The sequence below is a fragment of the Vicia villosa genome, unplaced genomic scaffold, assembly GCF_029867415.1.
Source record: "Vicia villosa cultivar HV-30 ecotype Madison, WI unplaced genomic scaffold, Vvil1.0 ctg.000506F_1_1, whole genome shotgun sequence".
NCBI classification, from domain to species: Eukaryota; Viridiplantae; Streptophyta; class Magnoliopsida; order Fabales; family Fabaceae; genus Vicia; species Vicia villosa.
In genome coordinates this window covers 78,205-104,911 of record NW_026705241.1, presented here as the reverse complement: position 1 = coordinate 104,911, position 26,707 = coordinate 78,205, and the positions used below count along the sequence as shown (strand labels likewise).

The 26,707-nt window shown below is 33.0% G+C and overlaps 1 protein-coding gene across 1 annotated transcript; it reads left to right on the top strand.

Annotated features, from left to right (window-relative positions):
* The first annotated feature begins 13,150 nt into the window (after window positions 1-13,150).
* LOC131629083 (peroxidase 3-like) lies at window positions 13,151-14,885 on the top strand. The gene is made up of 4 exons (XM_058899882.1): window positions 13,151-13,559; window positions 13,637-13,825; window positions 14,018-14,180; window positions 14,312-14,885. Exons 1-4 carry the CDS (start codon window positions 13,347-13,349, stop codon window positions 14,725-14,727), a joined length of 981 nt encoding a protein of 326 aa, XP_058755865.1. The 5' UTR covers window positions 13,151-13,346; the 3' UTR covers window positions 14,728-14,885.
* The last annotated feature ends 11,822 nt before the right edge of the window (window positions 14,886-26,707 follow it).

The following is a 26,707-nucleotide window of genomic DNA, read 5'->3' as shown; positions in this document are numbered from 1 at the left end:
CCTGATCCTGGCCTGTCAAAAATTTCAAAGCCTAAGCATGGCCTGTAAGGCTGTAACCTATCAAAGATTTATTTTTAGGCTTAAGCCTGACCTTTTTGAAGGCCTGTTTGGTCTAAGAGCCAACATAAAAGCCTATCTTCAAAATGACTAAGCTTGATTTTTGTATTTTAATTCAAAATATAAATATAATAATTAAACTATATATATATATATATATATATATATATATATATATATATATATATATATATATATATATATATATATATATATATATATATATATATATATGCCAGCTTACTAGGGTTAAAAGACTTTTTTATGGCATGTGGCCTAACATTTTTAACTAAATAGACTTTTAAAAAAGCCTAAGCCTTTTCTATTTAAAAAAAAGTCTGGTCTGACTTGAGCCTGTGTAGGCTAGACCGTAGACCCCTGTTAGTTGGCTTGACCTATTCCCACCCCTAACCAAAATATAAGAGAAAAAAATTAACTTTTATCTTTTTCAAAGTAAAATTAAATGCAATTTGCATCTAATTTATCTTCTCTCATCTTTTCTATAACCAACAACTAATTAGAATTGTTTTTAACTTTTTATAAGTTTTTTTAAAAAATACCACAAGTCAAATTATTTTGTTTTTATTTTTTTAAATAAGTGTGATGTTTGTTTTTTCTCTTATATTTTGGAGCTTGGCTTCTATTCTCATTTTGACGAGTCCAATAATCCATCTCATTTAAAGTTTAGTATACTAAAGAAAATTTTAATTGTAACTTTTTACCTTTAAATTACTAAATATTATTATTATTATTAAAAATCTAAATACATGTATACATAAATTAAATATCTTAAATATTATACTATTTTTTTTAATAAAGTTAAAGCATGTCATGGATATTTATATTTAATTACATAGTAATCCATGTGATTTAAAATGAATGTTGATTTATTAAATAAATTTTGTTTAAAATAAATATAGAAAAATGATTGTTATTATTTTTCTAATCATAATCTTTAATTAAATTACAAGTTAAAATAATCCCCCGCCCCCTACTTATTTTAAAAGCATACTTGATGAATAATGAACCTTCTTTTTCTTCAACTTTCCCTTTCCTGATTTCTTGTCATCAACTCCAACATTGGAGACCAGACCAGGCCCTTCTTTATTGATGAAAATCAATCATTGGTTTATATGGAAAACAAAACATGATTTAAGGGTTTCTAGGCTTTGCTTTATTTTAACTTATGTCGTTAATAATCTTGCTTTTGACATGCACATGTATTTGGTTTGGAATCTGCTTTACAATTTACATGCCAGCTAACTTGCTCTATGCTATGCAACATATATATAAAGACAAAAATGACATGAAATTGGTCCCATTGCACACTTTAGTTAAGTCCAGCTATTTTAAATGCAATTATGCATGTACATACTCCAGTGTTTGTTTATACAAATAGTCTCTTTCTTTCTGTATATGTTCCTTTTTCTTCAATAGTCTCTTTCTCTAAGTTCCTTTTTTTAATATTATGATTTCATATTTTCTAAAATTGGTTTTTTAAAGTAATTTACACATATTTATTTGAATGAATTTGTGAAATATTGATATTTACAGAAATAGATATACAATTTATCTATTATATGATTTTTTTCTTTTTTGAATTGAATATATAATTATTTCTTTAACTTATATTTAGTATAAGTTACCTCTCAAAATAAGTATCAATTTAATGAAAATATTATTATAAAATATATCTTTTACAGGTTAACGAAAAACAATTTATTTGAACTTTATTTTTAATTAATGTTATATGCAATACTTCTTAATTCGTTTGTACTAAATTTATGACAGTTAATTAAGCAATTTTATAAAATTGTAACATTTATTAGAAGGCTCTGTTCTTCCTCCAACCTTCTAGGGTTTGGCGGCTGCTCCCACCTTCATGGTGGTCTTTTTCCACCTTTATGGTTGTCTCCTCCCCTCCTCTATGGAAAGCATCACTTCCTCTCATCGGCTAACTCCTTTCACCGACTCCCCCCCCTCACCACTCCGAATCACCGCCAATCTCCCCTTCCTTCTGAAGCGACCGCCACCGGAGCCGCCACGAATGGTTGTTTTCACATCCTCAAAGCTGTCAACCGCTAGTTCATCTCCAAAGCTCTTTCTCCTTACTCGGGCGTCTTCGGAGGCACTATCGGCCGCTCCTACAACTTCAATGGTTTTGGCTGTTCGCCCAACTCCAAAACCACCATGGTTTACCTACGGTCTACGTTTTCCTCCTCTTTTCCATTTATCTAATTTTAGTTCTGTGGTTTCTTTCTTGTGTTGTTGCCTTTTGGGATCTTTGTGTGTGTTATGCTTTAGTTTAAGCTATCTACAGTGGGCCTTCAAGGTGTTTGTTGTTTTGCTCCAAAGAGGTTTGAATGATGGTAATGGACTTTGGAGTAAAAATCTAAGGGTGATTTCTAACCATCTTCTCTATTCCATCCAACAAAGGTTTCTTTCAGAGATGGTGGGTTTTTTCAAGGTAGAGAACCGATATAATCGAACTGTGCGTGATACAACTAAACATATGATCCGTAACTGGATAGATTCAAAGATTGTGGTTCCCAAACTCATTTATCTTTTATGGAAGACTGTTGCTTGGTTACTAGGATTAAGGAATTGGTTTGGTATTACTCTTTTGGATTGTAATCTTTCAAAGTTTACTATTGTCCAACTCTTAGTAGTCTTAGCTATTAGTGTTGATTTTAGATTGAGGATGAGAAATGCTCAATCAATGTTTGTTATTATGCTTGTACTCCTTCTTTTTTATCTATTGAATGAAGTTGTTTTACTGTAAAGAAAATTAAAATTGTAACATTTATTGATTTATTTACCATTATTTTAAATGATTTTGAGACTTATGTCATGTATATTTTGTTTTATTTATGTAATAGTCAATTCAGTGTTGTGTAATTGATTTTGATATTATTTATTTTTTAAATTAAAATTGGACTTTTAAATTAATTTTATATAAATTAAGTTCCTAATTATTTAATTTTAATAAAGTTTTAACCTGAATTTAGACAATTTGAAAATTCTAGTAACACACACTCGATGTCAAACTGGATGTTATGACATCCACTATTACGCAACACAGACAATAATAACAAACAGCATAAAACAGTAAAGAACACACAAAATTGTTTACCCAGTTCGGTTCAAACAACCTACTCTGGGGGCTACCCAAGGATGAAGTCCACTATTAGCAGTATCAATTCAGAGCTAAACTCCCAGTTTACAACTCCTCACTTAATCACTACCCAATGACCCTTCTACCTAGGTTCTACCTAGATATGGAATATCTCCATTCCACTCCCCCTCAATCACAGCAGTGATACACATACACAATAAACAATTACAGATAGAAGACACACTTCAAAAACACACCTTGATCTGCTTAAAAGCTTCAATCAAGAGACACACACTCGTGCTTAAAAGTTTAGAGTGACACAATAAAAACACAAACTAATTCCAACGTAATCATCAAAGATAATAGCGTGGATCACAAGAGACAGTTACAGAACAGCCGTTCTTCACAATACACAATCTTCTGTCTGCGTTCCAAATTAGGATTGCAGGTCTTTTTATAAGCTGTCTTGGGCTTTGGGCTTTTTTAGAAACACATTAGGGTTAACAAAGTTAACCTAATTCACACGCCAACTGTCTGTTACACAATGTGCTGTCAGTAGGATCTTCTGGACGAAATATGCAACACTCAATAAAAAGTTTCTTAAACTGATAAAAAGGATAAATCAGGAAACACAATTCATAAACAATAATAGCTCTTGCTGTCACACATGGATGTCATGACATCGATCATGACATTCCTTATAAAAATTGTATTAGCTCCACACATATATGCAACCTACATAAAAACAATCAACCAGATATGTTTTACCAATAATGCAGCCAACATGCAAAACACCTTCAATCTCCCCCTTTGGCAAATTTTTGGCTAAAACATCCTGTCACACCATACCAGAGAAACACTTGCAGCGGATAATCAAAACAAACACAAGCTAATACAAACAAACAACATACATCACCAGTATGCACACAGTGCTCAAACAAAAACAGACAGTGCACAAGAGTAGCACAAGCACAAGCCACAAGAGTAGCACAAGCACAAATAGATCAACACAAAGATAAGCAAATATAATTGTTGATCACACACAACCACCATTCTTATTGTTCTGGGGTGACACATAATACTTCTCCCCCTGTTTGGCCACAAATGTTGCCAAAACAAAAAAAAAACTACTCGCGCAACGAGTTTAAATAAGTCTAAAAATAAAATTGACCGAAAAGAAAAAAAAATAAAACAGACGAAACTAAATGCAAAAGAACAAATCAAACAAAACAAAAACAAACACACTAGACTCTAGTTGCAATTACTGCTCAGAGTCAGAACCAGCTGAGGTGTCTGAAGAACTTTCTTTCTCAAAGTCATCAGCAGGACTAGCACTTTCTTCTTTCAATTCTTGATCATCTTTATCTTCCATCTCTTCTGTATCTGCAAACTCCTCATTCTCATCCATTTCCAGAGTACGTAGCATTTGTTCAAGAGACATTTTTCTTGCTTCCAGTTCTTTGCAAGTCTCTTTTAGTATTGCTATGACTTCTGCTTTACTGATTGATGCTCCAGATTTGGAAGTTTCAACTGATGTCATGACAATGTCTGGAACATGCTTTCCCTTAAACAGTTTGTAATGGAAAGCCAAGGTACTTTCTCTTTTGCACACTACATCATGTTCGTTGACAATGTTTGGATATTGATCCAGAATTATACCACTTAGGAGGGATGGAAAGGCAATTGAACCCTTAATACTGAAGCTTTCAGCATGCTTCATGGTTTGGTAAAAAATATATGCTCCATAATCAAACTTTGTCTTTGTTCCTATAGCATACAGAAATCTACCAAGCACAGTTGAGATAGTGGACTTGTGATTTGTTGGAACCCAATTAGCTGCTCCTATTTTGTGAAGCATTGCATACTTGATGCTCAGCTTACTTGCAGTTAGTTTCTCTTTCATGGGCCAGCTTTTTACTTGCTTGGCTGTGATCACTTGACAGACTTGGTTGTCTGTTACTTCCAGCTCGATTTGAGCTTCATCTGTTCTTCCTAAGAATTTATTAATCACAGAAGGAGAGAACGATACGCACTTACCTCTTACAAACACCTTTTTGTAGTCTGCACTTCAGCTATTGCCACAATCTTCAGATAGGTTTACCACAAATTTTTTGACCAGCTTCTCATAGCATTTGGGAAGATTTCACATAGTTTTTAGCAGTCCATCTTCTTGAATCAGCTCTGGGACCTCCTTGTTTTTAATAGTATTTGGAGCCAATTCCCTTTCAACAGCCAATCGCTTTTGGAGAACATATTTCCATCTGTTGACACTAGAGGCATAATGGAAAGACACATTATCAATGGGAACTTTAGGAATGTTAGCAGCAAGCTTACTGGTTGTAGGCTTCTTCCTTGATAGAATGTCAGGGACATTTGCTTCAACATCAGATTCAGGTTCAAAAATTTCCCGCTCTTTTCTTTTCTTTGGAATGACCCTGCTCCAAGATTTTGAAGGACCAACCCCTTTACTTTTGGTAACAACTTTGCTCTTGACAGGACCTGCAGAAGTACTCTTCTTTCTGATAGTGTCTTTGGCAGGGTTGTTCACTTGAGTGCTCCCTTTTGGTGATCCTTGAACAACAGCTTTGCCTTTTCTTCTTGTCATTAGCCTGTTGGCTACACTCAGATTCAAGGAAGTAAGTAATTCGTCTTCAGAGTACTCATCTAAGTATACCACATTAGTATCAGTTTCAGTATTGGCCTTAGGGTGCTCTTTATTGTCAATGTCATTGACATCCTTGGTGACATTGGTATTCTTAGTAACCCCTTGCTCATCCTTGTTGATTTCTAGGTCACCATCCACGGTGTGAACAGCCTCAGCCTTACTGGTGTTATTCAGGGGATCAACCATTATGGTTTGAAGTGGAATAGATATTCCAGGCACTTGATGATTCTCCTTCAGAATATGATTAACAATCCTGGTAATTGCACTACCGACATACTTGGATCCTTCTTTAGTAAGTTCCTCCATGGTAGCAGATGCTAAGGATTTGGTACCCTTGTTGTGAAAACCCTCTTTGGGTCGTTTTGCATGAGTCGTTTTAGGCTTTGTGGCCTTTACTTCGTCACTACTAATCGTCCTTAAAGGGATAACCTTAAGGACCCTATTAGGGTTAGAGGACTCTTCCGGTGTTGCTGAGTCTGAAACGGGAGATTCATCATTCGATTGCTGAGACATTCTGAACCTTAGAGAACCAGAACTTGTTTCACACTTGTGAGAGCAATAGAAGTAAATCAATCTCAGAGAGTAGCTAGCAGCACTACTAGGAAGGTTTGCCGTTTTTAGAATATTAGGGGATCAAGGGGGCTTTATATGCACACTGAGTGAGGGAAATTTCAAACATGGATTTTGACAAAGCCCAAATAGTATTCCCTCACGTTGGTTAATTGCTATAATAAGTTTTGGTAGCAAATACCCAACATACCCTTTTCTGTCATATTGTCTTTAGATGTTGTTGCAACATTCTCTGTAACATTGCTTTCAGACAGTCCTTTGGGATCATTGCTCAATTTGACTTTTCTAGTTTTCTTTCCCGATCTGTAATGTCCAACACAAGGCTTACTCTTTCTTCTAGCAAAAATCTATTGATACTTCTGTATTCCCTTACTTTTGCACACCGTTTCTCATTCATAAGACTGGTCTCAAAAAAACTAGTAGACAATTCACTTATAGTGAGATCACCAATATAGGATTCTTTATCTGATTCATCAGAATCATAAGATTCATCAAATTCGTGATGGTACATTTTTAATTCTTCCTTGATCATGGAGTGGTCAGAGGGGTGGACAGATGTGTCAGGCTTCCATAGATAGCAATTATCCTTAGATCTAAATCCCTTCATGACTTCCTCATTTGCTTCATTTGTGATGATACGCTCATCTTTGGTGAACTTAGCATTGAATCCTTCATCACAAAATTGACTAATGCTTATAAGGTTTGCAGCTAAACCTTGTACAAGTAGAACATTGTTTAGATTAGGTATACTCACCCCTTATGTCTTCCCAACACCTTTGACTTCTCTTATATCTCCATCACCCAGAGTTACATAGTTGTTTCCTTCCAATTTGAGATCTATTAGAGAGTTCTTCCTCCCGGTCATATGATTTGAACAACCACTATCAAGGTACCAGTCTTCTTCTGCTAGCATCCTTAGAGAAGTGTGTGCTATTAGAGCAACATTCTTAGCTATCCCAGATTGCTTCCTGTTACAGGTATCATGATCAAGTTTGACTTGTTGAGTTTGGTATGGATATCCAAATAGTTTGAAACATAATGGCTTTATGTGACCAAATCTTCCGCAGTGATGACACCTCCATTTCTGGAACCTTTTCTTTGAGAACCTCCTTCTTATGTTTCCTTGATGTTGTGACATTTGGATTGACATCTGGTTAGTCACACACGTCTTGGATTCTATCCTCTTGAGTCCAGAGATTAATTCTTCTTTAGCCACAAATCCCACTCCAGACATGTCTCCTGATCTTTGTCCAGATTCCAGAATTTCTTCTAGAGTGTCAGATCCATTTTTCAGCATTTTGAATGACTTGGTCATTTGATCAAGTTTGTGATTCAACATGCTTACTTTACTACTGAGGGAGTCTATGGTTGCAAGATGTTTAATCTTTTCAGATTTTAGATCTCTTATGATCACCTCTTGTTTCTCCACTTGTTTGCAGACTTCAGTATTCTCCCTACACAACTTCTTGTACGAGGCAGCTAGTTCATCAAAGGTTAGTTCATCATCATTGGAATCATCATCAGATTCATAGATTCTTGTTGAAACTGTGACATGCTTTGCAGTTTCCTTTTCTGAATCTGAGTCTTCGTCGGACCAAGTAACAATCAATCCTTTCTTTTGCTCCTTGTGGTAGGTAGGACATTCAGCTCTAATGTGTCCGAATCCTTCACATCCATGACATTGAACCCTTTTTCCTAGATAGGGCTTCTCCTCAGCTTTGAACCTTTTACTTGAGTCATATGTCTGACTGATATCATAGGAAGTGTTCCTGACATCGGGTCTGGACTTCTGATCAACCCTTTTAATAAGTCTGTTGAATTGTTTTCCAAGCATGGCTATGGCGTCTGATAATTTCTCATCACTTACACCATTGCTTTCTTTTGAATCATCACCTGTGTTGGTGACAAACGCAATGCTTTTGTTGTTCTTTTCAACAGGCTCACAGATGCTTGACTCAAAGGTTTGGAGAGAACCAAGGAGTTCGTCCAAATTCATGTTACTGATGTCTTGAGCTTCCTCAATGGCAGTTACCTTCATATCAAATCGCTTAGGCAGTGATCTGAGGATCTTCCTTACCATTTTCTCTTTAGTCATTTTCTCACCTAATGCTGCAGAGTTGTTTGAAATCTCACGGACAATCATGTAAAACTCATGAATGGTTTCATCCTCTTTCATATTGAGATTTTCAAACTTAGTGCTAAGTATTTGAAGTCTCGACATCTTTACCTTTGACGTACCTTCATGTGCTGTTTTGAGAATATCCCAAGCTTCTTTAGCCAGCTCACAGTGTTGCACAAGTCTGAAGATGTTCTTGTCGATACCATTGAATATTGAACTTAGGGCCTTGGAATTGCCCAACGCTAACTCTTCCTCAGATTTGCTCCATTGAGTTTCAGGAATTAGAACAGTGGTTCCATCTTCCAGAATTTTCTCAGGATGTTTCCATCCACTTTCAACAGCTCTCCAGGCCTTGCTGTCCACTGACTTAATGACTGCTACCATACGAGGTTTCCAGTAGTCATAGTTAGAGCCATCCAGGATAGGTGGTCTGTTTCCAAACACTAACAGTTCCTTCTCCATAGTACCAGAATTTTGTTATCCCTAGATCTCACGCAGATGTAAACAGGCAGGGTGCCTGCTCTGATGCCAATTGAAAATTATAGTAACACACGCTCGATGTCAAACTGGATGTTATGACATCCACTATTACGCAGCACAGACAATAATAACAAACAGCATAAAACAGTAAAGAACATACAAAATTGTTTACCCAGTTCGGTTCAAACAACCTACTCTGGGGGCTACCAAGTCAGGGATGAAGTCCACTATTAGCAGTATCAATTCAAGCTAAACTCCCAGTTTACAACTCCTCGTTTAATCACTGCCCAATGACCCTTCTACCTAGGTTCTACCTAGATATGGAATATCTCCATTCCACTCCCCCTCAATCACATCAGTGATACACATACACAATAAACAATTACAGATAGAAGACACACTTCAAAAACACACCTTGATCTTCTTAAAAGCTTCAATCAAGAGACACACACTCGTGCTTAAAAGCATAGAGTGACACAATAAAAACACAAACTAATTCCAACGCAATCATCAAAGATAATAGCGTGGATCACAAGAGACAGTTACAGAACAGCCGTTCTTCACAATACACAATCTTCTATCTGCGTTCCAAATTAGGATTGCAGGTCTTTTTATAAGCAGTCTTGGGCCTTGGGCTTTTTTAGAAACACATTAGGGTTAACAAAGTTAACGTAATTCACACGCCAACTGTCTGTTACACAATGTGTTGTCAGTAGGATCTTCTGGACGAAATATGCAACACTCAATAAAAAGTTTCCTAAACTGATAAAAAAGATAAATCAGGAAACACAATTCATAAACAATAACAGCTCCTTCTGTCACACATGGATGTCATGACGTCGATCATGACATTCCTTACAAAACCTGTATTAGCTCCACACATATATGCAACCTGCATAGACATAATCAACCAGGTATGTTTTACCAATAATGCAGCCAACATGCAAAACACATTCACAATTTCTCATCCCACCCCTTGAGTCTCTTATGCACCACCGAGTTGACCAAAATGTCTTTGTGCTTTCGTAGATGCACTTTCGGAAGCATTATTTTAAAAAAAAAAATAGTTTTTTCATATATGCATCTACAGAAGCCTTAAAACATAGTGAAATTTGGGATTTTCCCAATTAATTGGAAAAATTAGAATGTTTCGTAGATACATCTACGAGACACTTTCTTTTCAAACCCTTCCGTAGATGTTTCGTAAATTGGGAAAATTAGAATGTTTCGTAATTTGTAACTTAATTTGGGATTTTTTCAAATTAAATTACAAATTAATTGAGAAAATTTCAAATTAATTTCTCAATTAATTGAGAAAATCCCAAATTTCACTGTTTTAACGCTTTCGTAGATACATCTACGGAAAAAAATTAAATTTTTCAAGAAAATAGGATGCTTCCGGATGTGCATCTACGGAAATAAGGGACAAAAATGAAATTTCACGCGGTATGTAAGAGATCAATGAAGTGCATTAAGATATACTTCATATTTATATGATGTTTAAACTTAAATTATTTTAAATTTAATTCATAAGAATGGAAAAGACAACAAAAAGAACAGGTAAGTTTTGTCAACACTTTCTTATCCATAACCGTATGAAATTTGACTCACTTACTATTTGACATTTGACAAATTTTGTTAGTTTTTATTTTGGTGAAAGTTAGCTATGACAACATGATTCTCTCCATAACATTAGCCATAATTATCTCTCATATCATCTTACTATATCTCACTATATTTGACTTCTAAGTCTCATAACAATTATATTTTATCAAATTATTACAATTATTTCCAAGTTTATAATTTATATTATACCCTACAAGTTGTACATATGAATTAATATAACTTTATACAAAAGAAACTCCCAAAATGTGTCCCTATCTTTATCATCATTAAGTATTCAATTCAATGTATGTTTATAACCACAAAGATTTAGATCTTACAACTTTTTTTAGCGACTATTTTACCAACTCTATAATTCTTTCGTCACACTTTTCTATTTCTTAACAATTTGTTCCACAGGTGGCAGCAGGTAATCTAAGTTAATTTAATATGAAAATTAGCTGTCTCAATGTATGGCATCATTAAAGTAAAAGGAACTATACTCCATAGTATAGGAGCAGGTAAAGTTCATTGCTTTATTATTTCTTTGATTCTAGCAAATGACAAGGAATAAGTAGAATGTGAGATAAAGATGAAACATTCATTAGCTAAAATTAAATTGGAATTCTTAATCAAATAATTATAGCTTAATTTTAGTAGTTTAAGCCGCCATATGATGTGGCTAACACTCCTACGATGTTTATGTAAGATACTTGTAGTGATATTATAGGGTGTCACATTCTCAGTTGATACCACCCTTTCAGAATGTGCAAAGCAGTTACAATATTTGGCTATGATGAAATATTGTAAGATTTGAGGCTATAATCTATTTCACATGAGTTTCATAGTTATATTCAACAATTAGATGATGTTGAGGACAACCCTAATTTTGTAGAGATATTTCGAGTATTACGTTTAACTCACGGTAATCCATTATCCTGATTGATGTATTATTATTTTGAGATTGATGTATTATTACTTTAAGACTTATGTACTATAATTTTGAGTCGATAACATCTAATATAATATAAGGTCAATAGAATACAACAAAATATAACAAATATAGTACTATTTTAAGGTAACAATGTTTCGCGCCACTAACGTAAATATGTGATTTCTGGAAACATAAACCCTTCCTTCATTTTTACCTAATTAGCATCGAAATTAATATTTACGTAAAGGTAAGTAATTAATCTTACAAATATAAATATGTAACTACGTAAACCCATTGATTTTATTTTACAAAACCAATGCAATAAATGGAGACAATAGATAAATATAAAGTCCTCATAGAAAAGAAAGTCAAACTAAAATACCCCAAACAAACAAGATTGATTTATATCGATTTACTATCAAATAGCCCATATATGATAATATCATTCATTTCTCTTTTGGTTGAGGACCTAAACTCATATCATTAAAGACTCTCTCACTTATGATGATTGATCTCTAAATAACTTCTCATAGAGACTTGATCTAAGATTTCTTATTTCATTATCTAAGTCTCAATGAACCATGGACCAATCATCCTCACCATATATGCATGCATTGATGCAATATTTCTAAACCTATACTTTCCATCTGCTTTGACGTCAACTATAGGATCAATATATGTCATGATACGAATTGATTATGAGATGGTTAAAGACCAAGTAGTTTAAGCCGAGTTTTAAGCTTCTCTACAAGTTTTTGTAATAAAATGTATATTGAATAGTGATAGAATTGTGTCTATTGCTACTCGGTCTCATATTCGATGGAAAATGACCCACGTGAATTACAAAAGTCCAAGATGAAGATATTTGTGTCTGAAATGACGTTAGACCAAAGATATCAGGGGACGAATATCATTTATTAAAGAAAAATGTTCTAGGACCTAGAGAGCAGATTTGGACCAGTCTTAAAAAATACACCTGGTCCAAACTAGAGAGAAATTGAAGAATGTTGAACAACATAACAATATCTCTTCATCTGACAATATGAACGGTCCAATTGAAAACTACGACGTGAAGGTTAGTAAAATCCTAATGAAAAACTTATAAAAGAAAACACGGACATCAAATCAGATACATAAACATTTCTTAAAAACTATATTTCTATCTCTTATCTTTGACAATTACTAATTTAAGCATTAGAGGGTGCAAATTTTCTTTTTTTATAAAGCGATCAAGTGCAAAAAAGAGAATGATCTTCATGATAACATTAACGGGAATCTACAACTTCGAAAAGTAACTTCCTTGTTAGAAGTAACAATGTGGTTGTTATATGAAATAATACATAATTATAGTTAGTATAACTAACTAATTAACAAACTAGTTAATTACTAAAGTTAATAACAACTCACTAATCTTATATTTTAATAAATTATTTTAATTAGATGCACCTAAAAAGAATCCAACACTTTGAAAAAAGCAAATATACTCATTATGTCATAAACTTTACTAAATAAATCAAGTGACATTATAGAAGCAGTCAGAAACCCAATAATATGGTAGTCAGTCACCATATCTGTCTTATAAGGACATTCTCAACTAACCAATTTTAAACTGCAAATGGATAACAAAGTAGCATGTGTTTTGTCACCTTATCCCACATGTTAGCTAGCTGCATGGACCATCTCTATTATTTTCTTTGTTTCTTCTGCCTCAAGTTCTCAACATAACAACTATATATAAATCACTTACCACTGTTATGAATTCAACAGCAAAAGAAACACAAGTTTTTCATTAGTATTTACATCTATGAAAATGGAACATCTGAGTAAGTACTTCAAGGTTTTGATTATCTGTCTTTTCGCCGCATCGACTCATGCTCAATTGGAGCTAGGGTTTTATGCTAAGAGCTGTCCAAAAGCTGAACAAATCATTCAGAAATTTGTTCACGAACATATCCGCAATGTTCCATCCCTTGCAGCCGCGTTAATAAGAATGCATTTTCATGATTGTTTTGTTAGGGTATGTATGAAGTTCAACCTTATTTTTTTCTTATGAATTTCAAAGTTGATGAGCTAACATTATGAATTTTGATGTAGGGATGTGATGGATCGGTACTTCTGAACTCAACAACCAACCAAGCTGAAAAGAATGCTCCTCCAAATCTTACAGTTAGAGGATTTGATTTCATTGACAGAATCAAGAGCCTTGTTGAAGCTGAATGTCCTGGTGTTGTTTCTTGTGCTGATATCATAGCCTTATCTGCTAGAGACTCTATTGTTGTCACAGTAAGTACTAAGCAGTAAGCACTAATTCCATCTTCAATATAATAGGTCCCGTTTGGATTGACTTATTTAAACTTATCTACTAACATTACTACGCGTGAGACTGTTTGGGAAGAGCTTATAAAAACGACTTATTATATGTTGATAAGATGTTTTCAGCTTACGAAAATAATGACTTTTTTTTTGTGATTTTAGGGTGGTCCCTATTGGAAAGTTCCAACAGGTAGAAGAGATGGAGTCATATCAAACTTAGTGGAATCCAGTCAAAACATTCCTGCTCCATTTAACAACTTCACCACCCTCCAAACTCTCTTTGCCAATCAAGGACTTAATTTAAAAGACTTAGTCCTTCTCTCAGGTAATATTATCACATTCAACAATTTCCTTAAAATCGCGCATTTTAAGTCACTACTAGAAAATTGCTTATTCAACATTTTTTAGTAGTGTATATGGTTTTAATATTTATGACCATAATTTCAATTTTTTTAGGTGCTCACACAATTGGTATCTCTCTTTGCACATCATTTTCGAACCGTTTGTACAATTTTACTGGAAAGGGTGATGAAGATCCATCACTTGACAGTGAGTATGCAACAAATCTCAAGACATTCAAATGCAAGAACATCAATGACAATACTACAATAGTCGAAATGGACCCCGGAAGTCGAAACACTTTTGATCTTAGTTATTATAGTCAAGTTGTCAAGAGAAGAGGTTTGTTTGAATCTGATTCTGCATTGTTGACAAATTCAGTTACAAAGTCTTTGGTGACTCAATTTCTTCAAGGGACACTTGAAAATTTCTATGCTGAATTTGCTAAATCAATTGAGAAAATGGGTCAAATTAAAGTTAAGACAGGGTCACAGGGTGAGATCAGGAAACATTGTGCACTTGTAAATAGCTAAGAATAAGAATCTTGTCTTGTTGATTTATGTTTTTGGGTGTCATGTTTTATCTCAATAAGTCAGACCCTTATGGTATGGGGTGTTTTATGTGTGTTGTAATAATTTTAATAATAAATTGCTTCAATCAATTGTAATTTATATTTTCTGGTATGGTGGTACATTATGTTCTTGTTGTAATAAAAGTAGAATTGAGAGAGAGTTTCTAGTGTCAATAATATATTTGCAGAAGCTTAGCGGGACCGTATCACCTCATACGGCCGCAATATTACGGTTGCGGTAGTGTCCGCATCCGCATCTGGCCGTAATTACGGTGTGATTGCAAATCACAATAAAAATCGCATCATAACACTGCAACGGCCGCATCATAACACCGCATCGGCTGCATTAAGCCGCATCATAACACTGCACCGGCCGCATTAAGGCGCATCAGATTATGCAATGCTCGCAAAAATTATTTGGTCTATCTTTTTTTTAATTATATTGAAGATTTAAGATATATTTTAAAAGGATTAGTGATATTTAAAACGATGACGAATTGTTAATGAGACATATATGAAAATTTAGAGAAGAAATAGAAGAAATGTGAATTCGAAAATAAATAATAAAATATAATATTTTATGTATATATTTTATGTTCATAAATATGAATTTACGCTGCAACGACCGCATTCCGCATCGCAACAACCGCAATAGCCGCAACCACAACGACCGCAACTGCAGCCGCAATTTAAAACCATGGCATGTTTACTTCATATTGTAATAGATTTCTTCTTAATTCAATGCAACTTTTTATGTAAACATCTAATTCAATGTCAAACTCTAATCATATAAAAATACATTTAATTTCGAAGGTGAAATATATTTAACCTCGACTAAAGAAGCGGGATAACAAAGAATGTCTTTAAAAACTATCACTTTACATCCTCGGTTACGTTAATAAAAAATCGAGGGGTTAAGTTATCTGCATATGAGTTTGAAACTCAACATCTGTATTTTTATTATTTTCAAATCTAGTGCATCATACCTCTCAGTTTATCAATAAAATTGAGGGGTAAGATAAATTTTTTTTAAAACACTCATTACGTTGTTTACACAGAATATTTAAAAATTAATTTGTTTATAAATTATATTGTTTACTTAGCATATTACATTATTTACATAGAAAATTAAAGTAAAAATTAATTTTCCTAAAGATCTATACTTCATCCTTCAAATGAACAAGGCTTTATAATAGCCTTAAGGTAAGTTCGTCAATATTAATGATCTTCAACCTAAATAAATATAGGTTGGTTTGAAATGTAGAAGATACAAATAATTCATTTAATTAGTTTTAGACTTAAGAAATAATTAGTTTTGGATCAGTTTTTTATGTTTTTCGGGTCAGATGCTTTTAGTGCCCGATTTTCCTTTTGATATTTTAACCAAAAGTGTAGCTTATGTGATCATTATGAATTTTTATGAAAAATAGGAAGCTTTGTATGCTTTACATGGATAACTAATCACCAAGGATCGATCTACTGTTCATGTTTCCGCCAAAACTTTGAGGTTTTATAATTTTAATCCAAATTTTTTCCCTTTCAACATTCTTCTGCATGTCTTGTATGCTTAATTCAAGTTATATAGAATGTTCTGATTTAACTTGATTGGTTTATGTTTCCTTGATCTGTTTTGCGTTTTAGCGTTGCTTTACCGTTAAATTGCGTATGTCGAATCACGTTTGCTTAATTCGAGTGTTGAATCTGTTTTCTTAATTTGGTTAAAATGTCACCATGTCATAATCCTTAAATGTCACCATGTCATAATCCTTTCAAGTTCAAATTGTAATATCAAAATATCAAAATATCAAAAAATATATAAAAAAAATTACACTACTAAGTTTATCGGACGCCCTTGTTCCTCCTCTATCGTCGGCACTGCAATGCATGTCATGCCTTTACTAAGGTGGCCATCTGATAGGTTCCCTCAATAAACTCGCCCTTAATTAAGGCATCTCTCCCAATATCCACAATGCAGTGACATGCATGTAACACATCAACGGTATGGTTTGGTCTTGCCCACTTCTTCTCTAAGATCTACTAATGACTGGCCTCGAGGGATCTCCCTATACATCTGGTCTCATGAAAGGGTGTGAAACTCTATTTTAGATGTAATCGTATACTCTACTCCATGGACGAAGAGCGGGAACACACCATACATTCTCTAGAACTAGATGACCAAAGTTCGATGCAAATATCTCATTAGCATCTCTGTGGAAGACAGGGGTAGGAGCAACAACAGTGGGGTCTTTGAGTATACCCTAGATATATTCGAACCGACACAAGACTCGCCCATGTAGATGGGGGTACATAAGTCAAGATCCACAAACCATCCATCAAGAGTACAATGCAATCACCTTCAAGGCTCATGTCTCACGGTGATCGTCGTACGACATCTCATTAATATCATCCTCCATGATGCGGTCAATAGCATCTCAAAAAAGATCAATCACCTGGATATCGATCTCTAAGAGGGATGATCGAGAACGCATGTGGCAAGCCTTAGAGAAGCCATGCTCAATCGGCAAAACATTAAAAACACTGGTGAATTCATGCTTGAAAATGGCCCAAATGAAATATTAGTAAAAAAATAGTGTAGTATAGATATTATGACGTTAATATCTATAAGGGTGCAACAAAATTACCATAAATAGAAAGTTGTTTCCAGTCAATTATCGATACTTTTCATATACTACCCTTAACGTAGAGGTACCCCAAACAAGAAATCCTTTAGTTATACTCGTGGATCCTCTTCAAGTCAATAAAATATCTCATGTAGATAACGCTGACATATGTAGCACTTTTGTCCACAAAAATGGATGTGTCGACCAAAAAAAGAGGTATGACCTCAATGCACACGCTCGGTGGTATGCAACTCGTAATCATCACTATCAGCATCTAGAGTTGCAGCTATGTGGTGCTCATACAAATCAATCAAGAATAACAACATAACATTACATCCTCTAGTGTCATCTAAATCCTGTTGATTTTTTCCCAAGCTAACTCCCAAATATGTGATCATCGTGTTCAATGCCTTAGGTATGGTAGTCATATAGAAGTTTAATAACTTTCCCTATAAGAGAAGATGAATGCGGCGTGAGATATCATCAAGTTTGATAGACATCTCACTTATCGAAAGACGAAATGACAACCTCTCTGCATGTCATCTCTCCATAAAGTAAACAATAAGTCATGGTTAATATAACCATAATCAGTCCTACATAAATCCTTAAACCCTGATAGCTGCATGACATCCTAGAATCACGGCTCATCTGATTGCATTAGCTTTGCAATATTCCTACCGTGACTGATACACTTTAACACGGTACTAAAAATAATAAATGCATCGTTACACAATTAAAATACTATAACACAAATATTTAAAATAGTAATTAAAATATTTATACTACCTCTATATTCCATATGTGCCTAGCCACATGATTTAGATATAGAGAAAGCAATGAAAGGTCTAATAGCTTTAATGTTTTTTATGACTAATTAAAAAACTTTAAAATTTTGAAGTTTTCAAAAAATCGATTAATATATTATAATTATTTTTTATGGACATAAAAGAAGAAATTATTGTGTAACTAATCGATTATTTTGAGAGTGTGATATAGTTATTCCCACTTTCAACATTGGATGCGTTAACTTTGTGGTAAATTTTAGTCTTATAATCTATTGATTTAAATTTTGAATCCTATTGGATAGAGTTGTAAAATGATCATGACTGTAACTGTAACACCCAGGTGCCACTATCGACTAATTAATATTCTGATGGATTATCAGTGTGATTAGTTAGGAGGTTAGTAGTGCAAGATTCTATCAATTTGGAATTTCCCTTAGGAATTGACCAATTATTTGAAAGGGGAATTATGGTCATTTCACTCTTTTAAAGAGGACTTAAGGGCTTGTTTGGGCTTCATATTTCATTCATTCCTTTTCAAAATAGAATTTGGAGCGAAGGAGAGGGTGGAACACGTGAAAAAGGAAAGGAAAAGCTAGGATTCACTTCAAGCTTTAGCTACTTCCATTCTTGCATGCAAGCAACCCAAGACTTATTCTCTGGATTCACCTCCTTGCAGCTTTAATCCCCTCTTATCAGGTGAATTTCATTAGTTAGGAACTTGAGAATTAGGGATTGCATGATTTTGGGAAGGGCTGTGACAAAATCCACGAAATGTGCAAATTTGGTATGATCATATGTCCTTACTATGTTAAAACCTATTTCTATATGTTGAAATGCTTCTATAACTATTGATTAATGAATGCATGTAAGAAGGAATGGTGATTTTCGTGTGGGTTTCGTTTCTACTGCTTCTGGTTTTTCTGTATTCTGCAACTTTTGCTTAACGGAGGTCTGTCTCGCCTAGTGAGACCTCAATTTTATAGCTTTACGGGTTACAGGACATTTCGCTTAATAAAATATATTTCTCTTAGAGAAAATCCCGTTTCCAGAACTGGGTTACTTTTATCAGAGCTCGTTAGCCCTCGCCTAGTGAAATTGGTTTCGCTACCAGTTCACTTAGAGAAGAGGTTTGTACTAAAGGAAATTTCTTTTAGGCTAGGCTTTCTTGGGACTTCGCCGTGTCTCGCCTAACGAACCTTACTAGGGAAATTTTTTATCTTGTTTCCCCTGAGTGCAGTTTTGCTCTGAGTGTGACGCCTCTTCTTGCGTGTGACCAACATGATATACTAAAGGTTGGCGTTTGATATGACGTGATCATTATTTATGTCCTCTTATGCATGTGCGGTTAACTTAATATGTACCATGGTTAATAAATGATATGATCACTTGTTTGACTTATTACCCCCTTCATTCCCGTTCTTTTCGATTAAAAGTTCAGAAGTGACTATGAGGTATGCTTCAATCGAAGCAGGCCTAAGCTGCTAGGTGTTAATTCACTTGGAGTTACCGAGCTATCGATATGGTGGGAAGTGGGGCCTGACGAAGCAGGTTACTCACTTGGATACTCAGCTATATTATCAGTATGGTGGGGTTGTGATACTATGTAGGCAATATCACTTTGTTACTAACCTCTAGCGGGGTTGTATGACCAAGTAGGCATCAATCACTTCGTTCTAGATTGAGTTTTGATGAACCCACTAGCGCTTTCGCCCGATGGGCGCATGCAGTCATGTAGGCATTTTTTCACTTGCGATAATCATCTGGGTATGGATGATTGACGGGGTTGTGACGCCATTTAGGAAATGTCACTTCATTCCGGATTAAGTTCTGATGAACTTGTCACATATGGAGTTGTGTAGCCAAGTAGGCGTAAACCATTTCGTTCCAGATTAAGTTATGATGAACTCATCTGACTCATCATGTGACGATCTTGTGCGAGTATCTTGACGCTATGCACTTGGTTACTCATCAAAGGTATGCTTGTGTGGCCTAGGTAGGCAGGCATATACTACTTCTAGATTCCTCGTACATGGATATGAGTCTGCATACTTGATTGTCTTGTTATAGTTTTTTGTGTGATATGATAATCTTGTTGGTTTGTCAAGGGACTCCTAATTGGGATGCTATATGGTATTATGGTTGATTCCAAACTTGACAGTGAGGAAGATCCAAATCAATGGTGGATCGTATCTAATGCATGTACCCTGTAGGACCAAAAGGACCCATAAGATAGGGGAACTTATTGAGATTTAGTAATCTCACCTCATTTTAATTATCATTTTTTTCAGGTTGTTCGAGGCAGGACAAAGGCAATGGTAAGATGACCTAGATTGCCTGGAGATGTTTCTTTGGCATAGATTTTTATCATGTTTTTAGCTTTTAAGCGAATGTACCTTGGATAATGTAGTGGTACCTTGACCTTGCACCATTTTGGCCATGATGTATTCGGTTTTTGTACTCTGTACTAATACTATTTTTTGTTCCATTAGTTATGCTTATGTATGACATTTATGTACCACATTATAATATCATATGCATGTTAGTCTAGACGTAGATGTATGAGGTATTACAAAAACTTTATTTAATGAAAAAAAATGTATGTTCGTTTTTTAAAAGTAGTTCTAACTTGCAAATATTAAAAAGCACTTATATGTTTAAGGGTTTTTTTTTTTTTTACAAATATATATTGCATGTAAGATTTTTATAATAAACTTACATAAACACATTATAATTATTTTGATTTTTTTACTATGTAAAATATATTAAAAAAATAAAATTTAACTAATTGATTGATAACCAATATTTATCTCATGTAGAAATTGTACGTTCTAGCTACTTCTTTAGTTATTTATTTTTCAAAAAATCACATAAAAATTAAAGTGTGAAAAATATTAATATATTATAATTATTCTTATGCTGAAGTCAATAATATTTTAAAATGTTAATTAATTAGTAATTAATATTTATCTCCTTAAATGTATCTTAATGTCCTTACTATATTATAACCTATTTTTTATGTTGAAATGCGTCTATAACTCTTTATCAATGAATGCATGTAAGAAGGAATGGTGATTTTCGTTGGTTTTGTTTCTAGTGCTTATGGTTTTTCTGCACTCTGCAACTTTCGCTTAACGAAGGTGTGTCTCGCCTAGTGAGACCTCAATTTTTTGGTTTTATGGGTTGCAGCACATTTTGCTTAGCAAAATATATTTCTCTTAGAGAAATTCCCATTTCCAGAACTGGGTATCTTCTGTTAGAGCTCACTAGCCCTCGCCTAGGGAAATTGGTTTTGCTACTAGTTCGCTAAGTGAATAGGCCTCTACTGAAGGTAATCTCTTTTCTACCAGGCTTCATTGGGACCTCGCCATGTCTCTCCTAGCAAACCTTACTGGGAAAAATTTTGTATCTGGTTTCCCATGAGTTCAGTTCCGCCCCGAGTGTGACGCCTCTTCTTGCGTGTGACCAACATGATATACTATTGATTGGCGTTTGATATGACGTGATCATTATTTATGCCCTCTTGTGCATGTGTGCTTAATGTAATATATACCATGGTTAATAAATGATATGATATAATCATTTGTTTGGCTTGTTGTTCCGTTCGTTCTATTTAATCATTTGAAGGTGTTTTGTTTGATCGTGGCGTGATTTGTATGTGACGTGATCACTTGTTTCCCGTTCATTCTGGTTGAAAGTTCATATGTGACTATGAGATATGCTTGAATCGAAGTAGGCCTAAGCTACTAGGTGGTAAATCACTTGGAGTTATCGTACCGGATTCGGACGTACGCACCTGAGCTATAGATATGGTGGGAAATGGTGCCTGACGAGGCGGTTTACTCACTAGACAGTTCACCTGGATTATCAGTATGGTGAGGTCGTGATTCCATGTAGGTAATGTCACGTTGTTACTCACCTATAGCGGGCTTGTGTGACCAAGTAGGCGTCAATCACTTCGTTCCAGATTGAGTTCTGATGAACCCGCTAGCACTTTTTCCCGATGGAGTCGTGCAGCCATATAGGCGTTTTCGCACTTACGATAATCATCTGTGAATGGATAATTAACGAGGTTGTGACACCACTTAGGAAATTTCACTTTGTTCCAAATTAAGTTTTGATGAACTCGTCACAGATGGGGTTGTTTAGCCAAGTAGGCATAAACCACTTCATTCCAGTTTAAATTTTGATGAACTCGTCACAGATGGGGTTGTGTAGCCAAGTAGGCGTAAACCAATTCGTTCCAGAATAAGTTCTGATGAACTAATCTGACTCATCATGCGATGATCTTGTGCGAGTCTCTTGACATTATGCACTTGGTTACTCATCGAGGGTGTGGTTTTGTGGCCTAGGTAGACAAGCATATACTACTTATAGATTCCTCGTACATGGGTACGGGTCTGCATACTTGATTGTATTGTTATATTTTGTGTGTGATATCTTAATCATGTTGGTTGGTCAAGGGAATCCTAATTGGGATGCTATGTGGTGTTATGGTTGATTCCTAACTTGACAATAAGGAAACTCTGAATCAATTGTGGATCGTATCTTATGCATGTACCCTATAGGATCGAAAGGACCCATAAGATAGGGGAACTCATTGAAATTTAGTAATCTCACCTCATTCCAATTATATTTTTTAAGGTTGTTCAGGCATGACAAAGGCAATGGTAAGATGATCTAGCTTGCTTGGAGATGTTTCTTCGGCATTTATTTCTATCATGTTTTGAGATTTTAAGTCGATGTACCTTGGATTATGTAGTAGTACCTTGACCATGCACCATTTTGGCCATGTTGTATTCGATTTTTGTACTCTTACTAATACTATTTCTTTTTCCGCTACTTATGCTTATGTATGACATTTATGTAAAACATTATAATATCATATGCATATTATTCTAGACGTATATGTATGGGGTATTACAAAAACTTTATTTAATAAATAAAATTCTTGTTGTTTTTTTTAAAGTAGTTCTCATTTGGAAGTATTAAAAAGCACTTATAAGTTTAAGTTTTTTTTATAAATATATGTTGCATGTAAGTTTTTTATAATAAACTCATATAAACACATTACTATTCGTCTACCCGTGCGATGCACAGAAATATGTTATTGAATTAATATTAATGACAAAATTTTCATAAAATTCTTTTAAGTTTTATAGATAAATTTTATATAATATTGGGCACACTTTTGGTTGAAAAGTAAATGAATTAAAATAGAGGTGAATAACTATAAAAATTAGAATAAAAATAAAGCGATACAACTTGAGATGTTAGAATTAAATAAATAATTGTAATATACAACTAATTTCTATTTTTAAATTTTGAAATATTTCTTTATAAATGACATGTTAAGTAGTGTTTGTATCTTGACATTTATTCGTAATTATCGATAATTTTAATTTATTTTTAATGTATTAAAATTATAATATATAATCGTTCGTGTTAGAAAATAAATTGTGCAAGATAAACTGTAACATAAAAACATATGATAAAAAAATTACAAAATAACAATACAATTAAGAATTTAAGAAATAAGAAAACAAATTTCTTTACCAAAAATACAATTTATGATAACTTAAAATTTGTACCTTAAAAAAAGCATGATAAGAAATTAACAAACAACAGTAAAATTAAGAATTTAGAAAAATGAGAAATCAAAAAGTAAAGACAAATCACGTTAATAATAAAAGAATAGAAATAATGGAGAATAAATTTGAACAATGAAAATCACATAAATATTATAAATAATACTAATAAAAATAGTACAAATTTATTAGTTATGTTGAAAATACTAATTGGATAATAAATAAAGGAAATATTGAAAAATAAATATAAAAAAAAAGTGTGACAACTCTCATGAGAGGAAACAATGAAAATGAATTTGCACCAAAAAAATTGTGTGGACCAAAGGTTTAAAACCTGAATTGATTATCGACCCGCTCAAACTATTGGATCATTGGATTTTATCGGATCAACTACAATAAGAGTTCGAAGATCTTATCGAACCGCGCTATTCTCTGATTTACAGTCTAATCGATTCGACCGGTCGGAATGATCCAGATTTTAAAACTATGGTGTGTACAACTCCCATTGATATGAATTTATATGAAAATAAATTGATGGTTATTTTTTAAAAAATTGATAATTAGTGGTGAGTGACGTTGTTTAGTGAATTAATTTTTAATTAAATATTAATGAATAAATGAGAGATTGGGATGAATATAGTAAAATTTATTATTAGTTTTAATTTACTAGTAGTTTATTATTATATTTTTAATTAATTATTTAATTATTATTAATGAATAATTAAACAAATAATTGTGTGGAAGTTACAAATCTTACTTGACAATAGGGAAGTTGTAATCAACACTATATAAATTTCCGGGAACAATTATTTTCTTTTTTTTTTATAAAATAATATTAAATTACTAAATTTACTAAAAGTTATCAAAATTTAGTATGATATTTTAGGGAAGTTATAATACACCTCACATTTATTAATTTAATAAAATAAATAAAAATTGTGAAAGTAAAATTGATTAATAAATATAAATAAAATTTACTATATTTAATTATTATTTACGAATAAATGAACAAATAATTGTGTAGAAGTTACAAATCTTATTTGAAAAATATTTTAGGGAAGTTATAATCAGCCTAATATATATTTTAGGGAACAAAATTTTATTAATTTTTATTAAAATTTATCATAATTTAGTATGATATTTAGGGAAGTTATAATGAACCTAACACAAATTTATGAAATTTAATAAAATAAATAAAATATTGTGAAAGTAAAATTAATTTATAAATGTTAGTATTTTGTTAAATAAAATTAATTAGCTTAAAATAAAATAAAGGAACATTATCACATATTATATTTCAATTTCAACAAAATTTTTGGGAAGGTGACAATTAACTTAAATTTATTAAATTTAATAAAATAAACAAAAAATTTGTGGAAGTAAAATTAATTTATATATTTTAATAAAATTTTAGTATTTTTTAATAAAATTAAATAACTTAAAACAAAATAAAAGAACATTACGACATATAATATTTCAAATTTCAACAAATTTTATGGGAAAGTGACAATTAATTTTATTAATTAATTGTGATAGTTACAAACTTAATTGAACATTACATGAGAAGAAATGGTAGGAGAAGGAAAAATATCAGTTCTTCTCAATTTTAATATAAATTTAATAAAGAAATAAAAGTAAGGTTACAAAATTTTGCAAAATCCCAGGTACAAATGATACGTTCTAGCTATTTTTGTGGTAACTTATTTTTCAAAAAATAACACGAAAAGTAAAGTATGGAAAAAAAATATTAAATAATATATTATAATTATTCTTATGCTTAAGTCAATAATATTTTAAAATATCAATTAATTTATTAGTAATTAATATTTATCTCCTAAAATTTATCCTAAAAGATAAAGCAGAGTAAGTATCCTAAAATATTGGAATTTGAATAAAACTATCGACTAACTAAAATGAATTTTTTACATATAATCCCTTATTGTTGTTGAGATAATTAAGGACAGATATAAAAAAATTATAACAAGAAGTTATAAATTTTGAATGGAACCAATAGTATATATAAGAGGCTATTGTTAACTTTAACTTCAAAATTAGCAACCTCAACTCCAACCATGTTTAAGTGTTTTTTTAATGGGTGCAAATCCCGCAACGCCACTGATATTTCTACTTCAACTCAATCTCAACCCCAACCCCAACCCCATCCCCACAACCACCACAAATGGAAGCCACCACTCCCAACTATTATGGAGGAGTCTCTATACTTGCATGATCATGAGAATAAAAACAAAAACATCCATAAAAAATTACCTATAGCACATTCCTCTCATCTGTCGATGTAATAAATTTCTATTAAAAATAATTAGATTGTTTTTCAAAGTTTGGTATCTTATATTATTTTTTTAAAATATTTTTCAGTGGCAATAATAGGACGGAAAATCCTACATTTATTATATCGTTTTCATCAATCGGTATATTTTGAGATCTCTTGATTATTTGTCATTCGCCATTTTTTAAGATTTGTCAACCCAATGATGAATTTATACCTATTGTGTTGGAATTATATTTAAATCTTTAGTTAATTGAAATATCCACTTCTTTTGACACATGCCAATGCCTTATATTTTGTGAAGTAATATAGGTAATGTTAGAGGATTGAGACTTTTGATTGTTAACACCAAATAAATCTGAAATTTAGTATCAAAAGGGTGTAAAAGCAAAATTAAATATTAATAGCAGGGGAAAAATAAAATAAAAATTCGGCTCAAAATTTTTTAGGAGTAACGCGAAATGCGTGATTGCTCCTTAATCTTTTTGCTAAGTAACTGGGTAATTTCATCACAAATGTTATTATTCGCGTCAAAAGGTGATTTGATTACTATAAACAATTCATTTGCTGAGTAACCGGGTAATTTCATCACAAATGTTATTATTCGCGTCAAAAGGTAATTTGATTACTATAAACAATCCATTTGCTGAGTAACCGGGTAATT